The sequence below is a fragment of the Poecilia mexicana genome, unplaced genomic scaffold, assembly GCF_051168715.1.
Source record: "Poecilia mexicana isolate PSO_F unplaced genomic scaffold, ASM5116871v1 scaffold_13, whole genome shotgun sequence".
In the NCBI taxonomy this organism is placed as follows: domain Eukaryota; kingdom Metazoa; phylum Chordata; class Actinopteri; order Cyprinodontiformes; family Poeciliidae; genus Poecilia; species Poecilia mexicana.
In genome coordinates, this window is record NW_028263382.1 from 14890918 (window position 1) to 14912175 (window position 21258).

Sequence of the window (21258 nt, forward strand, 5' to 3'; positions counted from 1 at the left end):
GAACTTGATTTCAAGATATATCAGTGTCCACAAAGATCACAACTGAAAGATTTTTCTCTTGTGTTTCATGTATCTGTTTAAACTTGTATTCACACTCCTCTACATTTTTCACTCTTTGCTTTATTGCAGCAATTTGTTAAAAATCAAAAAAGTTATTTCTCATGAACGTACACTCAGCATCCCATCTTGACAGAGACAAGACAAACTTAGAAATCTTTGCAAATTTATTAAAAAATAAAAACTGAAATATCACATGGTCATAAGTATTCAGACCCTTTGCTCTGTATTGAGTAGAATCACCCTTTTGAAGAAGTACAGCCATGCATCTTTTTGGGATGTGATGCAACAAGCTTTTCGCACGTGGATTTGGGGATTATCTGCCGTTCTTCCTTAAAGATCCACTGCATTTCTGTTTGCAGCTTTGTTTACTGAGAGCTAATGATGCCGTCTTTCCAGAATTTAGGCAAACTAAAAATATGGTCTCATCTTGATGGGGCTCCACAGTGGCGCAGTTGGGAGAGCTGTTGCCTTGCAGCAAGAAGGTTTTGGGTTCAATACCCGGCCCCGGTCCCTCTGCATGGAGCTTGCATGCTCTCCCTGTGCATGTGTGGGTTATCTCTGGGTACCCTGGTTTCCTCCCACAGTCCAAAAACAAAAACTATCAGGTTAAAGGGGCCTCTCCAAATTGCCCCTAGGTGTGAGTGTGAGTGTGAGTGTGTGTATGCATGGTTGTTTGTCTCTGTGTTGCCCTGCGACAGACTGGCGACCCGTCCAGGGTGCACCCTGCCTCTCGCCCAGAACATTAGCTGGAGATAGGCACCAGCAACCTTCCCAACCCCACCAAGGGACAAGGGTGCAAAGAAAATGGATGGATGGACGGGCTCTGTTATGGAGTTTGTGCGGCTGATTGCTGAATGTTCAGCTCCAGGCCCTGGACGAGGAAAAGGTGATATAATGCCATAGCAGGGCTTTTCTGCCAGCCAAGGAGCTGAGGACAATAGAAATGTGTAATACAGCAAGTTTGACATATTGGTGTTTCCGTTAAAATGTTTTGTTAAAAGAAAGGGCAGAATATGGACAAAGTTTATAATTGGCAGTTTTCCTCAGTTGCTTTGGTGCATTTCTCAAATCATTCTAGACAATCCCAGTAAGTGCTTTTCAGTTCATACAAACAGCATCAACCTGCAAAATCCACTTTCTAAAAATCCTTCGTCCATCTCTCAGTGTATCTGATAATAGTTGGATTCATGTCCATGACTGAAACCAAGGAACGTGTGAAAATTGTCAGAGTGAGGACATTACGTTTGGAACGCTGGACATGGCTACCTGTGCATGATGCAATGTCCACCAAGCCCAAATTTAGTGACAACAGTTTCCAATTTGAGTTCATAAAAAAAAGATTTGTGCTGAAATGATCCAATGTGGAGAAGGAAATCAAAAGAAATGCTATCCAAGTGCAGCAAGTGCAACCTCACATGGTAAACATGTTGTATCAAAGCTTTTAGTTAGTTTGACATCATGAAACTTGTACAAAACAGATGTAAACTTTATTTATATCATACCAACAGCAGAGGGCGCCGTTATCCATGATTTGGTCGCAAGCTTCCGATGTACATTCTTATAAAACATTAAACAAAAAGACATCATGAATTTATCCTCTTGGTAATTTGTTGATTTTGATAATAAAGTGTGACAACGTGTTTTATTCTCTGCACCCAAACAACCCCGTTATGTTTATTTTAGTCTTTGCGCATTACAGTGAAAGAACAGCAGGACTGGCGTTGGAGGCATAAAGAAAAGAAAATGAGAAGCATAACCATAAAAAATATATATTACACAACTACTACTTCCACCTTCATATGTTATATATAGAAAAAATAGTTTTACTATCTATCTATCTATTCGAATGTTTAAGTTTCTACAGGGCCGCTCTGCTGCAGAAACACAAGCCGGTGGAGCCCTCCAAGAAACTCCTGGAGAACATCTGTTCTCGTCACGATGAGGTGATGGTCTTTTGTTGCACCGATCAGCAGTGCATCTGCATCTTGTGCACCATGGATGAACACAAATGATCCGAATATATTTATTGCAACAAAGACTTTTTTATTTCGAAAGTTTTTTTTATTAAGTGAATTATAATTTCTTTGTTTTTTGTATTTTTTTTATTTCATTCCAGTACTGGGTTGCCTTTTTTAATCATGTTTACATCCGCTCTTGTCAGGAGAGAACATCCAACAGGTTCAAAGCAAGACAAGTTTGGAAAATAAAGTGCAATTCAGTAACAGTAAATATTGTGCTAGTATCAGTATTGGACCAAAGAAAGCAAGGCAAGTTGCAAGCCTTTATAATTGAAAATGTGATGCTTTTTATCGGTCAAATAGACTCAAAAAATTGTTACATAGGGCTTAAAGTTAAAAAAAATCCTGAGCCTGAAACTTATAGAGGTGATAGAAATGAACTATATTGATGCTATTGCCACAGTTTAATAAAGTGTCTTTGAATAGTGCAAACAATTGCTTCTAACAATACAACTAACAAGCTAAACACTCAAACTCAAATAAGACTTCAGTGCATTTCAACTCGAAACAAAATGTAAAATGTCTGTGCCCTAAAGGTTTGCCTTACAGGCAAAAATCCCTCAACATTAAATAAGAGTCCTTTCAGTCAATGTTTTTGCAAGTAATTTAGAATATGCAACATTACCAACTAAATGAATAAGTGACACAAATCTGGCTTAATCAAATCCTAATGAGTTAAATTGAAAGTGTCATGGAGTTATCGGCCTCATGACATTAACGTTGACATGAAAAATAATATTGAAGAAATAAATATATAAAATCTAATTAAAAACATAAATAAGTGATAAGTTCTTTGATATTATGGTCTGTAAGATATATTTATTCTCAATATTAGATATGGTCTCAACAAACCCATGGCACTTCAACAATATTATTTTACCTTTGAGCTGGAAATAGTGTCTGTTTATTCTTGCCATACTGTCCTCTGTATTAATTATTGCTCTAAAGGTCTTGCCATACCAGTTTATTCCTCTGTATTTAATTTAGTTTATTAGTTTATTCTTGTATTATGTTCTTCATTCATTTCCATTTAGTTTCTTTTGACTAGCATTATCCTCTCTTGGTTTATTGTTATGTCCACTTTAGTTTCTTTCCTGTTGCTAGATTTATTTTATCGTTTATTGACCATCATTAATCTTCACTCATCACCTGCTGCGCTGCCTTATCGTCATGTTTCACATCATGTGTTGATTTTTTCACTGTCCAGCGTTGCATTCTCTGTTTTTATGCCATATTCACATCTAGTTCGTCGCTCCGTTTTATGTACCGCTTCTCCTGTTTCAGAGTTTTGCACAATGTGCACGTCTTTTTTTTTTTTTTTTTTTTACCCCCTAAGGTGCAGGGCATATCGATGGGGAAAAGGCAGACTGACATAAACCTTTTAAAATAACGGAAACAATTTCGGTATTCTGACTATTGTAATTCAAAAGTGCTGTGGTTCCGTTGTTCTATCACACCCGTTTCATACCGGACCACTTACAGTGCCAGTGTAAGTGGTCCGCTCTCCATCATCCATACCACGCTCTCTATCGTGGTATCACACATGGAGGGATTTCTTTATTTAAATGGGTTCATTTTTCAGACGGATACAAAGTGAGGGTATCGTGATTTTAGTAATTACATGTTTATAAGAGCGATTTTCTGTTGTCCTTCCATGGAAGCGGGCAGCATCCAAACGGAAAAAAAACACTTTTTAATATAAGTTGCTGCTTTAACATGATCACAGAACTGCCAAAACGCATGTACAAAAATCCTCAATAAAACATAAAATATTAGAAATTCAGACAGCAGACAAAGTGAATCACAGCAATGTCATCAGCCGGTGTAACACTGAACTGATGTGGCGAAGCTACTAGTAGCATGAGCGGAGCTACAAGCTACAAACACTGAATAGAAGGAGAGCTGCCATCGATACAGTTGCAGGCAGGCATGATTTAATGTTACACAACACAAGGAAGTTGCTCAAAGTCTAAACTGGTATTGTTGTGCATTTAAGGTGTAAAGTTTACCTTCGACCAAACGCCCCCCAAAGGAATCCCAGCGCCCCCCTTTTGTAAAAATTTCCACCAGCTTCCCGTCTTGTCCCCTTTCTTTTGCCCAGCCCCACTTGTTTTTAATTCCTTTCTCAAGTAAACGTGTTTCTTTACCGGGTGAGACAAACTCCATCTTCATTCATATCGCATTTGATTTAACCGAACGCATCCAATTCTTTTCTACAAACCGTTTTACAATCATTGGTCAAGAACACGGTAGAATTCTGATTGGCAGACATCTTTGTCTATTATCTACAGTTTAGTTGAGGCGGGCCGTTTGGTCTAATGCTCGCTTTGCTTGGAAGTCTGGCCCCCAGACGGAGCTCTTTACGCCTAAGTTTCAAACGTCTGACTAAATAAATCTTATTTATTTTAATATAAGTAGTTCTTTAAATGTCCTGTGAGATGATATACTTACCCATGTATCCATAACAACCGGAACTTACAATATCCAGCAAGTTATTTTCGCAATATACCGTCTATTAAACGAGTTCACCCCACCCGCCGGATTAATTACACTCTGCAGCTGCGAAGTTCCCGTATTAACCCGATATTTGCTGGAAAGTGCAACATCTCCCATTTCAGAAGCCATTGGAATTTTTCAGATACCGCTACGTGTGGCGGAATTACGGTACTGCAAATTTAGATGTGTCACCGCCGACACGTTCCGGTCTAACCCGGAGACTACAGTTTGGTTGAGGCGGACCATTTGGTCAAAAGCTGGAAATCCGGCCCCTGGCCGGAGCTCTTTAAGCCCTGGCTGATACATCATTGTGCCTGCTAAACACATAACGCTGAGTGGAGTGGTGGACCGCTCCAAGATGCCCGCCCTAAATCTCGTCAGCTACAATAGGCAAGAGCAGTTCATGAAGCGTCTATTCTTACGTCTATGCTCGTTAAGCCCTGAGACTACCGTTTGGTTGAGGCGACCCATAAAGATTGGTTGAGGTGGACCATTTGGTCAAAAGCCGGAAATCCGATCCCCGGGCGGAGCTCTTTAAGCCCTGTGTAGTAAATAATATATATTTATATATTTTTTACTTAAAGAGTTACAACTAACAGCAGTTTAGTCTCAAACAAAAATCCCTAGTGTATTCAATTAAAATATTAAAATCAAACCATAAGTGGAAGAGGAGCATCTGAAAAAACAAAAAAAAATCCTTAATAGCACCGACATTCTCCACAATAAACCCTGCAACAATGCCATTTCAAAATCAATTTCCACTCTTTTTATTGTTTCATAGACTTCAACACACAACAGAAGAATATTTTTCTTTAGAGTCTTCCATTTAAAATATGATCCTCATTTCCTGTGCCTAAAATATCACAACTAGAATGTTTATCTTTAGTGGATTCTCATGTGCTTGTTTAACTGTGATTTCTGACTACATTGATAACCACAAAGTTCACAACTGAAAGGTTTTTCTCCAGTGTGGGTTCTCATGTGTCTATTTAAATGTGATTGTAAACTACATCTGTATCCACAAAGTTCACAACTGAAAGGTTTTTCTCCAGTGTGGATTCTCATGTGTCTATTTAAATGTGATTGTAAACTACATCTGTATCCACAAAGTTCACAACTGAAAGGTTTTTCTCCAGTGTGGATTCTCATGTGTTTGTTTAAACTTGATTTTACACTACATCTGTATTCACAGAGACCACAACTGAAAGGTTTCTCTTCTGTGTGGATTCTCATGTGTTCATTTAAATATGATTTCTGGCTACATCTGTATCCACAAAGATCACAACTGAAAGGTTTATCCTCTGTGTGGATTCTCATGTGTTCATTTAAATGTGATTTTACACTACATCTGTATCCACAAAGATCACAACTGAAAGGTTTCTCTCCTGTGTGGGTTCTCATGTGTGTGTCTAAGTAACTTCTTTTTTTAAATATGTGGCCACACAATTTACAGAGATGTTCATGTCCTGCTAGGGTTCTCGCATGTCTTTTTGATGTTGGATTTTTTTTACATGATATACCATTGGCATCACAGCTAAATTTCATTTCAACATTAACTTTCCTCATTGAGTCTAGAGTTTTCTTTGAAGTAAATAATTTCATTTTATCCTGAGAGATTGGAGAACCTTTAGTTGAATGGCTCACCTTGCTGTCATTTCCCTTGTATTTACTATTTGGACTGCAATCTGGCAATTGTTCAAGTTGACAGAAAACATTATTTACATCAACTTCTTCCTCCTCAATGAGTTCAGTCTCTGATGAGTTAGAATAATCTCCATGATCTTGCTTTCTGATAGGTTCTGCTGCTTCACAGTGACCTTCTGGTAACTCTCTGTGGTGCTGATGAAGGTGAGAAGACAGGAGAAACTTTTCATTATCCTCATTCATGGTTGGTGGGAGAGACTCTGGACCTTGTAGGTCAAAACCTGGACCATGTTCTTCAGGAGCATCTTCTTTAAGCAGCAACATCTGCTGAGCATCTGCAGGAACCAATGAAGCAAATTGTGTACATTATAAACCACTGGAGCTTTATATTTACATCAACATCATTAGTGTTACAAACTAACCTACATAAATGTTTGACTTCAGGTTGAACTGCGATGTTGATCGCTCTGAGGTTCACTATAAGAGCAATGCCTGTTAAAATCTGTATTTTAAGCCTGACTTTTTTATACAACTGTAATATGTCTCAAATATCTTACATCACATAATAAATAGCAATATTTTCAACTTTAAACATTTTTTTTCTAAAACTCAATGAGTTGGCGATCAACCATCCTGGGGCCAACTACCACCAAACTTAGTCTATTTTCTGGTGAAAACCCTGAATAAGATCAATTAACCTTTGATTACTCATTAATCGATAAATTGCATCTGTAGCAGAAAGCCGAAGAAATGATAGCTGAGTTATTTAAATGGGGTGTTTTTGTTGCTAGTTTTTACTTTTTGTTTATAATCCTGTAGCCAAAACATGTTACTTTGTAGCTTGAATTGATGGATGTTATTGTGTTCATAAATTTAAATGTAAACTTGTCTCTTTTGAAAAATGTGTCTACTTCTGTTTTATGCACATTACACAGACTTAAATAACAAATTAAAACCCAGAACAAAGAAAACAAATCACTTTGGTGTGATGACATGAAGATAATGAACTCATCAAGGTGACATTTTTTTGCGCTATCAATGCTCTGAATCAGATATTTGATCCAACAGGGAATCAGGACAAAGTCACTCTGGCCTAAAGCTGTTTACAGTAATTTGCTTCGTTTGGGAACTAGACAGTTTCTTAAGAGCAGAGCTCTTTAAGTTCATGAAGCTGTTGTGATTGAATGCAGACTTCCCAGACCAAAGTGCCTCTATACCCAGTTTCAGAGCTGATCAGGAAGAGAGTCTCACTATAACCATCATTTGAACAGTTTGTTCAAACTGGGTGAAGATCAGAAAGATAACCGACTTCAATGATGAGAGTTATGAAGAAAAAGAAAGCCAAAGACCTGAACATCATCTTCAATAGCTTTAGGAATCAGAGCTCCATTGAACCAAGAGCAGCAGAAAAGTTGAATATTTCAATGATGAATCAGGTTTGATACATTTATTTGCGTTGGGATTCAGTCACTCTTCCATCAGATAGAAAGCTAATCTGCTAACACAGACACAAACCGTTTCTCAACTTTCTGTTAAGAAGATAAACTTCAGAAAGCTGCTCCTAAACCATTACTGATAAGAAAACAAACAGACCTAATCTATGCAGCAGGACTTTGGGGTTGAAATCAGCTTCCAGCGTTTTGCCTCGATGCTCCATTTCTTCTGGAGACCGCTCCTCTTCACAACCAGAGTGATGGGTGAACTGGTGGTGAGGTCAACTTGTAGATCCAGCTGAGAGACAGGAACCACAAAAAGAACAAAGTTAAAAAGCTACAAATCATTGTAAAATGCAATGTGATTCTATAACTCAACTATTAGGATCTTTAGTTGGTCCCAGTTATCCTCACAGGACAATAGCTGGGCTTCTTAATGTGCAGTATTGTACTTTCTACGTTTGCTCAAAACCAGAATACAGACTTCTGCTAAACTTTGGTAACCAAACTGAAATATTGAAAGTAGGGCTGAAACGATTCCTTGAATGATTCGAGTACCTCGATTACTAAAATTCCTCGAGGAAAATTTATCTGTCTCGAACCTTCATTAATTTATGTTTTATTATTTAGCGCACCGTGTTCCGGCAGGGACATTACTTGCATCACGCGGAGCTCTCACTTCCGCCTCTCAGTTGTTGACAAAGGCTAAGTGTTAGCGGCATAACGTCCAATCTTCAAGTTTGGCCCGTGGGGATTTTATTGATTGATGATAGTGTCCAACTTTTTATCGTTTTTGGGGAACCAATAAGCATCCTTAAAATGACTGGGGAGATGCCTTGAGTACGGCAGCATTAAATATCCCGTATAGCTCCCCTCGTTCTTACGTTCGTCCCCTAGTCTATTTCCTCCCCTTTACCCCCATCTTATGTTCGTTCATTTGCCCTCTCCTCCCCCACTCCAGGCGACATTTCCCGTTTTCAAACCCTAAGCCTGACAGGTATGGGGCAAGGTCAGAATTCATCTATGAAACTCACTGAAGATGAATGAAACTAAAAGCTTGATTACAGACATGTTTTATAAGCATATTTGTGAGCCTGCCTCTTTATTATTAAATTCAATAGAATTTCAGATTTTTGTATAACATTTCTTCTGGTTAACTTAGAAAGTGAGCTATTATTGTTACAGATTAGTTTACTAAACTCCAAAGATGTAAATGTTAGGGATGCTCAAATATGAAAAATTGGACTGCAATTGATAGTAACACTAGTATTATGCCAAATGTACCAATATTTCATTTTATAATTTTTTTATCCGACTACTAAAATATTTGTTTACAACATCCCTAGTTGAAAGCTTACAGAATAAGAAAAAAAATAATTAAAACTGAAAAAGGACTAAATAAATTAGATAAAATGACAGAAACATAGCAGAGGCCTCTGACTGTACAAGCAACATCCAAAGAACTAAATTACACAAAAGCAGTCATTAAAAGTATGTGGAAGAACTTTATGCATCATTTAATCAAAGTTTTAATTCCACAGCAATATTTCAGCTCACCAGGACGCTGGAGTTCACAGATGATCCCACAACTGATCCTCAGCAGGAAATGGCCGCTCTGCGTCGCACTCAGCTCTTCTTCACCATCCGTGTCTGAAACACAACATCCTGTTAAAATACTGCCTGCTCAACACTTTACTGCGAAGGTACAAACATGTTTCAACAAACTATGAGAATATTTACCGTTTTCTTACCAGAAATATCACCAAACCATGAAAAGAGGGACGCGTTGTCCCCGCATGACCTAAGATGGAGAAACAGGAAATCCTCTGAAGTTTCTTCTTCCTCTTGCGGTTTTTGCGGGTTGGCAAAAAGAAAAAGAAAAAAAAAACTTTCCGGTGTGCATCGCCGCCACCTACTGGTGAGGAGTGTAGGTATATATGGCAATTTTATTCAATTTGCAGAGAGAAAATTATATACTTTTAATTAGGACTGTCAGTGTTAGATATTGAAACAAATACTTATAACACTCATTTCTCGAGTTGTTTTGTAGAAAGTTTTCTTAATATCAAATCTCACTTTCACCTTTTCAACTTTTTAAGATAAACAACCAGTAACTTTCATTGTCAAACTGCGGGACTTTGCATAGTATTAGGTTTTCTCACACATACAAGTATTACATATGTCTATATATTTTATAATATATTATGTCTTTTACATGTCTCACGTTTATGAGGAAAATATATTTTTCATAAATACCATTAAGTTAAAATTATTCATACTCCTTCCATTCTTATGTTTACATTCTAAATCAGTTTCCACTCATTAGTGTCCTCTAGCTCAACACACACAGCTGAATATTTTTTATTTGTTTTGATTTGTGGTTCGTGATTCGTAAAAACGTGATTAAAGCTTGATTCGTGTGCCTGTCCTATCCCTAAAGTAACACAACTAAAATGTTTATCTTTGTGGATTCTCGTGTATCTGTTTAAATTTGATTTCTGGCTACATCTATCCACAGAGATCACAACTGAAAGGTTTCTTCCCTGTGTGGATGTTCATATGTGTGTTTAAATCTCCTTTTTCCCTGAATCATTTCTCACAAACATCACAGCAAAATGTTTTCTGTTCTAGGGTGGTTCTCTTGTGTGAGATTATATTTGATATATATATAATACGTTTGTTTTACAAAGATCGCAGCAGTACGTTGTGTGGCCTGTGTGGATTCTCATGTGTGTTTGAACTTGATTTCAAGATATATCAGTGTCCACAAAGATCACAACTGAAAGATTTTTCTCTTGTGTTTCATGTATCTGTTTAAACTTGAGTCCATATTTACAGTGGATATGGAAAGTATTCACACTCCTCTACATTTTTCACTCTTTGCTTTATTGCAGCAATTTGTTAAAAATCAAAAAAGTTATTTCTCATGAACGTACACTCAGCATCCCATCTTGACAGAGACAAGACAAACTTAGAAATCTTTGCAAATTTATTAAAAAATAAAAACTGAAATATCACATGGTCATAAGTATTCAGACCCTTTGCTCTGTATTGAGTAGAATCACCCTTTTGAAGAAGTACAGCCATGCGTCTTTTTGGGGTGTGATGCAACAAGCTTTTCGCACGTGGATTTGGGGATTATCTGCCGTTCTTCCTTAAAGATCCACTGCATTTCTGTTTGCAGCTTTGTTTACTGAGAGCTAATGATGCCGTCTTTCCAGAATTTAGGCAAACTAAAAATATGGTCTCATCTTGATGGGGCTCCACAGTGGCGCAGTTGGGAGAGCTGTTGCCTTGCAGCAAGAAGGTTTTGGGTGCAATACCCGGCCCCGGTCCCTCTGCATGGAGCTTGCATGCTCTCCCTGTGCATGTGTGGGTTTTCTCTGAGTACTCTGGTTTCCTCCCACAGTCCAAAACAAAAACTATCAGGTTAATTGGCCTCTCCAAATTGCCCCTAGGTGTGAGTGTGTGTATGCATGGTTGTTTGTCTCTGTGTTGCCCTGCGACAGACTGGCGACCTGTCCAGGGTGCACCCTGCCTCTCGCCCAGAACATTAGCTGGAGATAGGCACCAGCAACCCTCCCAACCCCACCAAGGGACAAGGGTGCAAAGAAAATGGATGGACGGGCTCTGTTATGGAGTTTGTGCGGCTGATTGCTGAATGTTCAGCTCCAGGCCCTGGACGAGGAAAAGGTGATGTAATGCCATAGCAGGGCTTTTCTGCCAGCCAAGGAGCTGAGGACAATAGAAATGTGTAATACAGCAAGTTTGACATATTGGTGTTTCCGTTAAAATGTTTTGTTAAAAGAAAGGGCAGAATATGGACAAAGTTTATAATTGGCAGTTTTCCTCAGTTGCTTTGGTGCATTTCTCAAATCATTCTAGACAATCCCAGTAAGTGCTTTTCAGTTCATACAAACAGCATCAACCTGCAAAATCCACTTTCTAAAAATCCTTCGTCCATCTCTGTGTTTCTGATAATAGTTGGATTCATGTCCATGACTGAAACCAAGGAACGTGTGAAAATTGTCAGAGTGAGGACATTACGTTTGGAACGCTGGACATGGCTACCTGTGCATGATGAAATGTCCACCAAGCCCAAATTTAGTGACAACAGTTTCCAATTTGAGTTCATAAAAAAAAGATTTTGCTGAAATGATCCAATGTGGAGAAGGAAATCAAAAGAAATGCTATCCAAGTGCAGCAAGTGCAACCTCACATGGTAAACATGTTGTATCAAAGCTTTTAGTTAGTTTGACATCATGAAACTTGTACAAAACAGATGTAAACTTTATTTATATCATACCAACAGCAGAGGGTGCCGTTATCCACGATTTGGTCGCAAGCTTCCGATGTACATTCTTATAAAACATTAAACAAAAAGACATCATGAATTTATCCTCTTGGTAATTTGTTGATTTTGATAATAAAGTGTGACAACGTGTTTTATTCTCTGCACCCAAACAACCCCGTTATGTTTATTTTAGTCTTTGCGCATTACAGTGAAAGAACAGCAGGACTGGCGTTGGAGGCATAAAGAAAAGAAAATGAGAAGCATAACCATAAAAAATATATATTACACAACTACTACTTCCACCTTCATATGTTATATATAGAAAAAATAGTTTTACTATCTATCTATCTATTCGAATGTTTAAGTTTCTACAGGGCCGCTCTGCTGCAGAAACACAAGCCGGTGGAGCCCTCCAAGAAACTCCTGGAGAACATCTGTTCTCGTCACGATGAGGTGATGGTCTTTTGTTGCACCGATCAGCAGTGCATCTGCATCTTGTGCACCATGGATGAACACAAATGATCCGAATATATTTATTGCAACAAAGACTTTTTTATTTCAAAAGTTTTTTTTATTAAGTGAATTATAATTTCTTTGTTTTTTGTATTTTTTATTTCATTCCAGTACTGGGTTGCCTTTTTTAATCATGTTTACATCCGCTCTTGTCAGGAGAGAACATCCAACAGGTTCAAAACAAGTCAAGTTTGGAAAATAAAGTGCAATTCAGTAACAGTAAATATTGTGCTATTATCAGTATTGGACCAAAGAAAGCAAGGCAAGTTGCAAGCCTTTATAATTGAAAATGACACTTTTTATCGGTCAAATAGACTCAAAAAATTGTTACATAGGGCTTAAAGTTAAAAAAAAAATCCTGAGCCTAAAACTTATAGAGGTGATAGAAATGAACTATATCGATGCTATTGCCACAGTTTAATAAAGTGTCTTTGAATAGTGCAAACAATTGCTTCTTACAATACAATTAACAAGCTAAACACTCAAACTCAAATAAGACTTCAGTGCATTTCAACTCGAAACAAAATGTAAAATGTCTGTGCCCTAAAGGTTTGCCTTACAGGCAAAAATCCCTCAACATTAAATAAGAGTCCTTTCAGTCAATGTTTTTGCAAGTAATTTAGAATATGCAACATTACCAACTAAATGAATAAGTGACACAAATCTGGCTTAATCAAATCCTAATGAGTTAAATTGAAAGTGTCATGGAGTTATCGGCCTCATGACATTAACGTTGACATGAAAAATAATATTGAAGAAATAAATATATAAAATCTAATTAAAAACATAAATAAGTGATAAGTTCTTTGATATTATGGTCTGTAAGATATATTTATTCTCAATATTAGATATGGTCTCAACAAACCCATGGCACTTCAACAATATTATTTTACCTTTGAACTGGAAATAGTGTCTGTTTATTCTTGCCATACTGTCCTCTGTATTAATTATTGCTCTAAAGGTCTTGCCATATCAGTTTATTCCTCTGTATTTAATTTAGTTTATTAGTTTATTCTTGTATTATGTTCTTCATTCATTTCCATTTAGTTTCTTTTGACTAGCATTATCCTCTCTTGGTTTATTGCTATGTCCACTTTAGTTTCTTTCCTGTTGCTAGATTTATTTTATCATTTATTGACCATCATTAATCTTCACTCATCACCTGCTGCGCTGCCTTATCGTCATGTTTCACATCATGTGTTGATTTTTTCACTGTCCAGCGTTGCATTCTCTGTTTTTATGCCATAATTCACATCTAGTTCGTCGCTCCGTTTTATGTACCGCTTCTCCTGTTTCAGAGTTTTGCACAATGTGCGCGTCTTTTTTTTTTTTTTTACCCCCTAAGGTGCAGGGCATATCGATGGGGAAAAGGCAGACTGACATAAACCTTTTAAAATAACGGAAACAATTTCGGTATTCTGACTATTGTAATTCAAAAGTGCTGTGGTTCCGTTGTTCTATCACACCCGTTTCATACCGGACCACTTACAGTGCCGGTGTAAGTGGTCCGCTCTCCATCATCCATACCACGCTCTCTATCGTGGTATCACACATGGAGGGATTTCTTTATTTAAATGGGTTCATTTTTCAGACGGATACAAAGTGAGGGTATCGTGATTTTAGTAATTACATGTTTATAAGAGCGATTTTCTGTTGTCCTTCCATGGAAGCGGGCAGCATCCAAACGGAAATAAAACACTTTTTAATATAAGTTGCTGCTTTAACATGATCACAGAACTGCCAAAACGCATGTACAAAAATCCTCAATAAAACATAAAATATTAGAAAATCAGACAGCAGACAAAGTGAATCACAGCAATGTCATCAGCCGGTGTAACACTGAACTGATGTGGCGAAGCTACTAGTAGCATGAGCGGAGCTACAAGCTACAAACACTGAATAGAAGAGCTGCCATCGATACAGTTGCAGGCAGGCATGATTTAATGTTACAAAACACAAGGAAGTTGCTCAAAGTCTAAACTGGTATTGTTGTGCATTTAAGGTGTAAAGTTTACCTTCGACCAAACGCCCCCCTTGTGTAAAAATTTCCACCAGCTTCCCGTCTTGTCCCCTTTCCTTTGCCCAGCCCCACTTGTTTTTAATTCCTTTCTCAAGTAAACGTGTTTCTTTACCGGGTGAGACAAACTCCATCTTCATTCATATCGCATTTGATTTAACCGAACGCATCCACTTCTTTTCTACAAACCGTTTTACAATCATTGGTCAAGAACACGGTAGAATTCTGATTGGCAGACATCTTTGTCTATTATCTACAGTTTAGTTGAGGCGGGCCGTTTGGTCTAATGCTCGCTTTGCTTGGAAGTCTGGCCCCCAGACGGAGCTCTTTACGCCTAAGTTTCAAACGTCTGACTAAATAAATCTTATTTATTTTAATATAAGTAGTTCTTTAAATGTCCTGTGAGATGATATACTTACCCATGTATCCATAACAACCGGAACTTACAATATCCAGCAAGTTATTTTCGCAATATACCGTCTATTAAACGAGTTCACCCCACCCGCCGGATTAATTACACTCTGCAGCTGCGAAGTTCCCGTATTAACCCGATATTTGCTGGAAAGTGCAACGTCTCCCATTTCAGAAGCCATTGGAATTTTTCAGATACCGCTACGTGTGGCGGAATTACGGTACTGCAAATTTAGATGTGTCGCCGCCGACACGTTCCGGTCTAGCCCGGAGACTACAGTTTGGTTGAGGCGGACCATTTGGTCAAAAGCTGGAAATCCGGCCCCCGGCCGGAGCTCTTTAAGCCCTGGCTGATACATCATTGTGCCTGCTAAACACATAACACTGAGTGGAGTGGTGGACCGCTCCAAGATGCCCGCCTTAAATCTCGTCAGCTACAATAGGCAAGAGCGGTTCATGAAGCGTCTATTCTTACGTCTATGCTCGTTAAGCCCTGAGACTACCGTTTGGTTGAGGCGACCCATAAAGATTGGTTGAGGTGGACCATTTGGTCAAAAGCCGGAGATCCGATCCCCGGGCGGAGCTCTTTAAGCCCTGTGTAGTAAATAATATATATATTTATTTATTTTTTACTTAAGAGTTACAACTAACAGCAGTTTAGTCTCAAACAAAAATCCCTAGTGTATTCAATTAAAATATTAAAATCAAACCATAAGTGGAAGAGGAGCATCTGAAAAAACAAAAAAAAAATCCTTAATAGCACCGACATTCTCCACAATAAACCCTGCAACAATGCCATTTCAAAATCAATTTCCACTCTTTTTATTGTTTCATAGACTTCAACACACAACAGAAGAATATTTTTCTTTAGAGTCTTCCATTTAAAATATGATCCTCATTTCTTGTGCCTAAAATATCACAACTAGAATGTTTATCTTTAGTGGATTCTCATGTGCTTGTTTAACTGTGATTTCTGACTACATTGATAACCACAAAGTTCACAACTGAAAGGTTTTTCTCCAGTGTGGGTTCTCATGTGTACATTTAAATGTGATTGTAAACTACATCTGTATCCACAAAGATCACAACTGAAAGGTTTATCCCCTGTGTGGATTCTCATGTGCGTGTTTAAACTTGATTTTACACTACATCTGTATCCACAAAGGTCACAACTGAAAGGTTTATCCCCTGTGTGGGTTCTCATGTGTACATTTAAATGTGATTGTAAACTACATCTGTATCCACAAAGATCACAACTGAAAGGTTTTTCTCCTGTGTGGGTTCTCATGTGTACATTTAAATGTGATTGTAAACTACATCTGTATCCACAAAGATCACAACTGAAAGGTTTATCCCCTGTGTGGATTCTCATGTGTACATTTAAATTTGATTTTACACTACATCTGTATCCACAAAGATCACAACTGAAAGGTTTATCCCCTGTGTGGATTCTCATGTGTTTGTTTAAACTTGATTTTACACTACATCTGTATCCACAAAGATCACAACTGAAAGGTTTATCCCCTGTGTGGATTCTCATGTGTTTGTTTAAACTTGATTTTACACTACATCTGTATCCACAAAGATCACAACTGAAAGGTTTATCCCCTGTGTGGATTCTCATGTGTTTGTTTAAACTTGATTTTACACTACATCTGTATTCACAGAGACCACAACTGAAAGGTTTATCCTCTGTGTGGATTCTCATGTGTTTGTTTAAACTTGATTTTACACTACATCGGTATTCGCAAAGATCACAACTGAAAGGTTTATCCTCTGTGTGGATTCTCATGTGTACATTTAAATTTGATTTTACACTACATCTGTATTCACAGAGACCACAACTGAAAGGTTTATCCCCTGTGTGGATTCTCATGTGTACATTTAAATTTGATTTTACACTACATCTGTATCCACAAAGATCACAACTGAAAGGTTTATCCCCTGTGTGGATTCTCATGTGTTTGTTTAAACTTGATTTTACACTACATCTGTATCCACAAAGATCACAACTGAAAGGTTTATCCCCTGTGTGGATTCTCATGTGTTTGTTTAAACTTGATTTTACACTACATCGGTATTCGCAAAGATCACAACTGAAAGGTTTCTCTCCTGTATGGATTTTCATGTGTGTGTCTAATGTTTTTCTGTTGCTAAATGTGTGTCCACACAATTTACAGAGATGTTCATGTTCTGCTAGGGTTCTCGCATGTCTTTTTGATGTTGGATTTTTTTTACATGATATACCATTGGCATCACAGCTAAACTTCATTTCAACATTAACTTCCCTCATTGAGTCTAGGGTTTTCTTTGAAGTAAATAATTTCATTTTATCCTGAGAGATTGGAGAACCTTTAGTTGAATGGCTCACCTTGCTGTCATTTCCCTTGTATTTACTATTTGGACTGCAATCTGGCAATTGTTCAAGTTGACAGAAAACATTATTTACATCAACTTCATCCTCCTCTTCATCCTCCTCAATGTGTTCAGTCTCTGATGAGTTAGAATAATCTCCATGATCTTGCTTTCTGATAGGTTCTGCTGCTTCACAGTGATCTTCTGGTAACTCTCTGTGGTGCTGATGAAGGTGAGAAGACAGGAGAAACTCTTCATCATCCTCATTCATGGTTGGTGGGAGAGACTCTGGACCTTGTAGGTCAAAACCTGGACCATGTTCTTCAGGAGCATCTTCTTTAAGCAGCAACATCTGCTGAGCATCTGCAGGAACCAATGAAGCAAATTATGTACATTATAAACCACTGCAGCTTTATATTCACATCAACATTATTAGTGTTACAAACCAACGTACATAAATGTTTGACTTCAGGTTGAACTGTGATGTTGTTCGCTCTGAGGTTCACTATAAGAGCAATGCCTGTTAAAATCTGTATTTTAAGCCTGACTTTTTTTATACAACTGTAGCATGTCTCAAATATCTTACATCACATAATAAATAGCAATATTTTCAGCTTTAAACATTTTTTTTTTCTAAAACTCGATGAGTTGGCGGTCAGCCATCCTGGGGCCATCTACCACCAGACTTAGTCTATTTTCTGGTGAAAACCCTGAATAAGATCAATTAACTTTTGATTACTCATTAATCGATAAATTGCATCTGTAGCAGAAAGCCAAAGAAATGATAGCTGAGTTATTTAAATGAGGTATTTTGGTTGCTAGTTTTCACTTTTTGTTTATAATCCTGTAGCCAAAACATGTTACTTTGTAGCTTGAATTGATGGATGTTATTGTGTTCATAAATTTAAATGTAAACTTGTCTCTTTTGAAAAATGTGTCTACTTCTGTTTTATGCACATTACACAGACTTAAATAACAAATTAAAACCCAGAACAAAGAAAACAAATCACTTTGGTGTGATGACATGAATATAATGAACTCATCAAGGTGACATTTTTTTGCGCTATCAATGCTCTGAATCAGATATTTGATCCAACAGGGAATCAGGACAAAGTCACTCTGGCCTAAAGCTGTTTACAGTAATTTGCTTCGTTTGGGAACTAGACAGTTTCTTAAGAGCAGGGCTCTTTAAATTCATGAAGCTGTTGTGATTGAATGCAGACTTCCCAGACCAAAGTGCCTCTATACCCAGTTTCAGAGCTGATCAGGAAGAGAGTCTCACTATAACCATCATTTGAACAGTTTGTTCAAATGATGGTTATCAGAAAAGATAACCAACTTCAATCCTAAATGATGAGAGCTATCTAGAAAAAGAAAGCCAAAGACCTGAACATCATCTTCAATAGCTTTAGGAATCAGAGCTCCATTGAACCAAGAGCAGCAGAAAAGTTGAATATTTCAATGATGAATCAAATTGAACACGTTCATTTGCGTTAGGATTCAGTCACTCTTCCATCAGATAGAAAGCTAATCTGCTAACACAGACACAAACCGTTTCTCAACTTTCTGTTAAGAAGATAAACCTCAGAAAGCTGCTCCTAAACCATTACTGATAAGAAAACATACAGACCTAATCTATGCAGCAGGACTTTGGGGTTGAAATCAGCCTCCAGCGTTTTGCCTCGATACTCCATTTCTTCTGGAGACCGCTCCTCTTCACAACCAGAGTGATGGGTGAACTGGTGGTGAGGTCAACTTGTAGATCCAGCTGAGAGACAGGAACCACAAAATGAACAAAGTTAAAAAGCTACAAATCATTGTAAAATACAATGTGATTCTATAACTCAACTATTAGGATCTTTAGTTGGTCCCAGTTATCCTCACAGGACAATAGCTGGGCTTCTTAATGTGCAGCATTGTACTTTCTACTTTTATTCAAAAACCAGAATACAGACGTCTGCTAAACATTGGTAACCAAAATTAAATGTTGAAAGCTTAAAGAATAAGAAAAAACAATAATTAAAACTGAAAAGCACTAAATAAATGACATAAAATGACAGAAACATAGCAGTGGCCTCTTGACTCTACAACATATATGTCAGAGTCAAGGCCCGCGGGCCACATCCGGCCCGCGAGAAGGTTTTTTACGGCCCCTGGGATGATCTTGATTTATTATTAGAACCGGCCCGCAGCAAGCCGGCACCCCGTCTGAAAAAAAAATATCTTCCTTATTTGAACTGTAAGTAGTTCTTTAAATGTTCTGTGAGATGATGTACTTACCCATGTATCCATAACAACCGGAACTTTCAATATCCACCAAGTTATTGCCGAAATATACCGTCTATTAAACGAGTGCCCCCCGGATTAATTACACTCTCTGCAGCTGCAGCTGCGAAGTTACCGTATTAACCCGATACTTGCTGGAAAGTGCAACGTCTCCCCTTTCAGAAACCGTTGGAATTTTTCCACTTAGCGCTACGTGTGGCGGAATTACGGTACTGCAAATTTAGATGTGTCGACGGCAACACATCTAAATGCCTTGACTCTGACATATGTGGATTAATAGATTTTTGCACTTTATTTTATTGTATTTCAATCCAATTATATTTTAAAAATATTTCAGTTGTGTCTGTTGAAAATTAAAGATTACTGACAGAGCCATAAGAAAATATTGCTTTATTTATCTGATCATATTGGAATATATTTGTTAGGTTTTCAGTAGGTTCAATTAGGTTCACTAGACTATATGCGTCATTTAAAAACATTTCAATGAACATTCGATCAGTCCAGCCCTCGGCTTGTAGCTAAATTTTTTATTTGGCCCTCCGTCCATTTGACTTTGACACCCCTGCTCTACAACAAAGAGCTATATTACACAAAAGCAGTTATTTAAAGCGTGTGGAGGAACTTAATGAATTATTTCATCAAAGTTTTAATTCCACAGCAATATTTCAGCTCACCAGGACGCTGGAGTTCACAGATGATCCCACAACTTATCCTCAGCAGGAAATGGCCGCTCTGCGCCGCACTCAGCTCTTCTTCACCATCCGTTTCTGAAACACACCATCCTGTTAAAATACTGCCTGCTCAACACTTTACTGCGAAGGTACAAACATATTTCAACAAACTATGAGAATATTTACTGTTTTCTTACCAGAAATATCACCAAACCATGAAAAGCGGGACGCGTTGTCCCCTCATGACCTAAGATGCAGAAACAGGAAATCCTCTGAAGTTTCTTCTTCCTCTTGCGGTTTTTGCGGGTTGGCAAAAAGAAAAAGAAAAAAAAAACTTTCCGGTGTGCATCGCCGCCACCTACTGGTGAGGAGTGTAGGTATATATGGCAATTTTATTCAATTTGCAGAGAGAAAATTATATACTTTTAATTAGGACTGTCAGTGTTAGATATTGAAACAAATACTTATAACACTCATTTCTCGAGTTGTTTTGTAGAAAGTTTTCTTAATCAAATCTCACTTTCACCTTTTCAACTTTTTAAGATAAACAACAAGTAACTTTCATTGTCAAACTGCGGGACTTTGCATAGTATTAGGTTTTCTCACACATACAAGTATTGCATATGTCTGTATATTTTATAATATATTATGTCTTTTACATGTCTCACATTTATGAGGAAAATATATTTTTCATAAATACCATTAAGCTAAAAAGTATTCATACTCCTTCCATGCTTATGTTTACATTCTAAATCAGTTTCCACTCATTAGTGTCCTCTAGCTCAACACACACAGCTGAATATTTTTTATTTTTTATTTTTTTTATTCGTGGTTCATGATTCGTAAAAACGTGATTAAAGCTTGATTCGTGTGCCTGTCCTATCCCGAAAGTAACACAACTAAAATATTTATCTTTGTCGACTCTCGTGTATCTGTTTAAATTTGATTTCTGGCTACATCTATACCCACAAAGATCACAACTGAAAGGTTTCTTCCCTGTGTGGACCTTAATATGTGTGTTTAAATCTCCTTTCTCCCTGAATCATTTCTCACAAACATC

At 37.6% G+C, this 21258-nt stretch overlaps 2 protein-coding genes across 2 annotated transcripts; both read right to left on the reverse strand.

Annotated features, from left to right (window-relative positions):
- Positions 1-5317: 5317 nt before the first annotated feature.
- LOC148155781 (uncharacterized) lies at positions 5318-9794 on the reverse strand. The gene is made up of 4 exons (XM_088011741.1): positions 9403-9794; positions 9209-9301; positions 7812-7949; positions 5318-6553 (listed from the first exon to the last, which is right to left on the reverse strand). Exons 3-4 carry the CDS (start codon positions 7873-7875, stop codon positions 5457-5459), a joined length of 1161 nt encoding a protein of 386 aa, XP_087867867.1. The 5' UTR covers positions 7876-7949; positions 9209-9301; positions 9403-9794; the 3' UTR covers positions 5318-5456.
- A 5890-nt stretch (positions 9795-15684) lies between these two features.
- Positions 15685-20726, reverse strand: LOC106911097 (uncharacterized). The gene is made up of 4 exons (XM_088011730.1): positions 20396-20726; positions 20202-20294; positions 18872-19009; positions 15685-17604 (listed from the first exon to the last, which is right to left on the reverse strand). Exons 3-4 carry the CDS (start codon positions 18933-18935, stop codon positions 15824-15826), a joined length of 1845 nt encoding a protein of 614 aa, XP_087867856.1. The 5' UTR covers positions 18936-19009; positions 20202-20294; positions 20396-20726; the 3' UTR covers positions 15685-15823.
- Between the last annotated feature and the right edge of the window lie 532 nt (positions 20727-21258).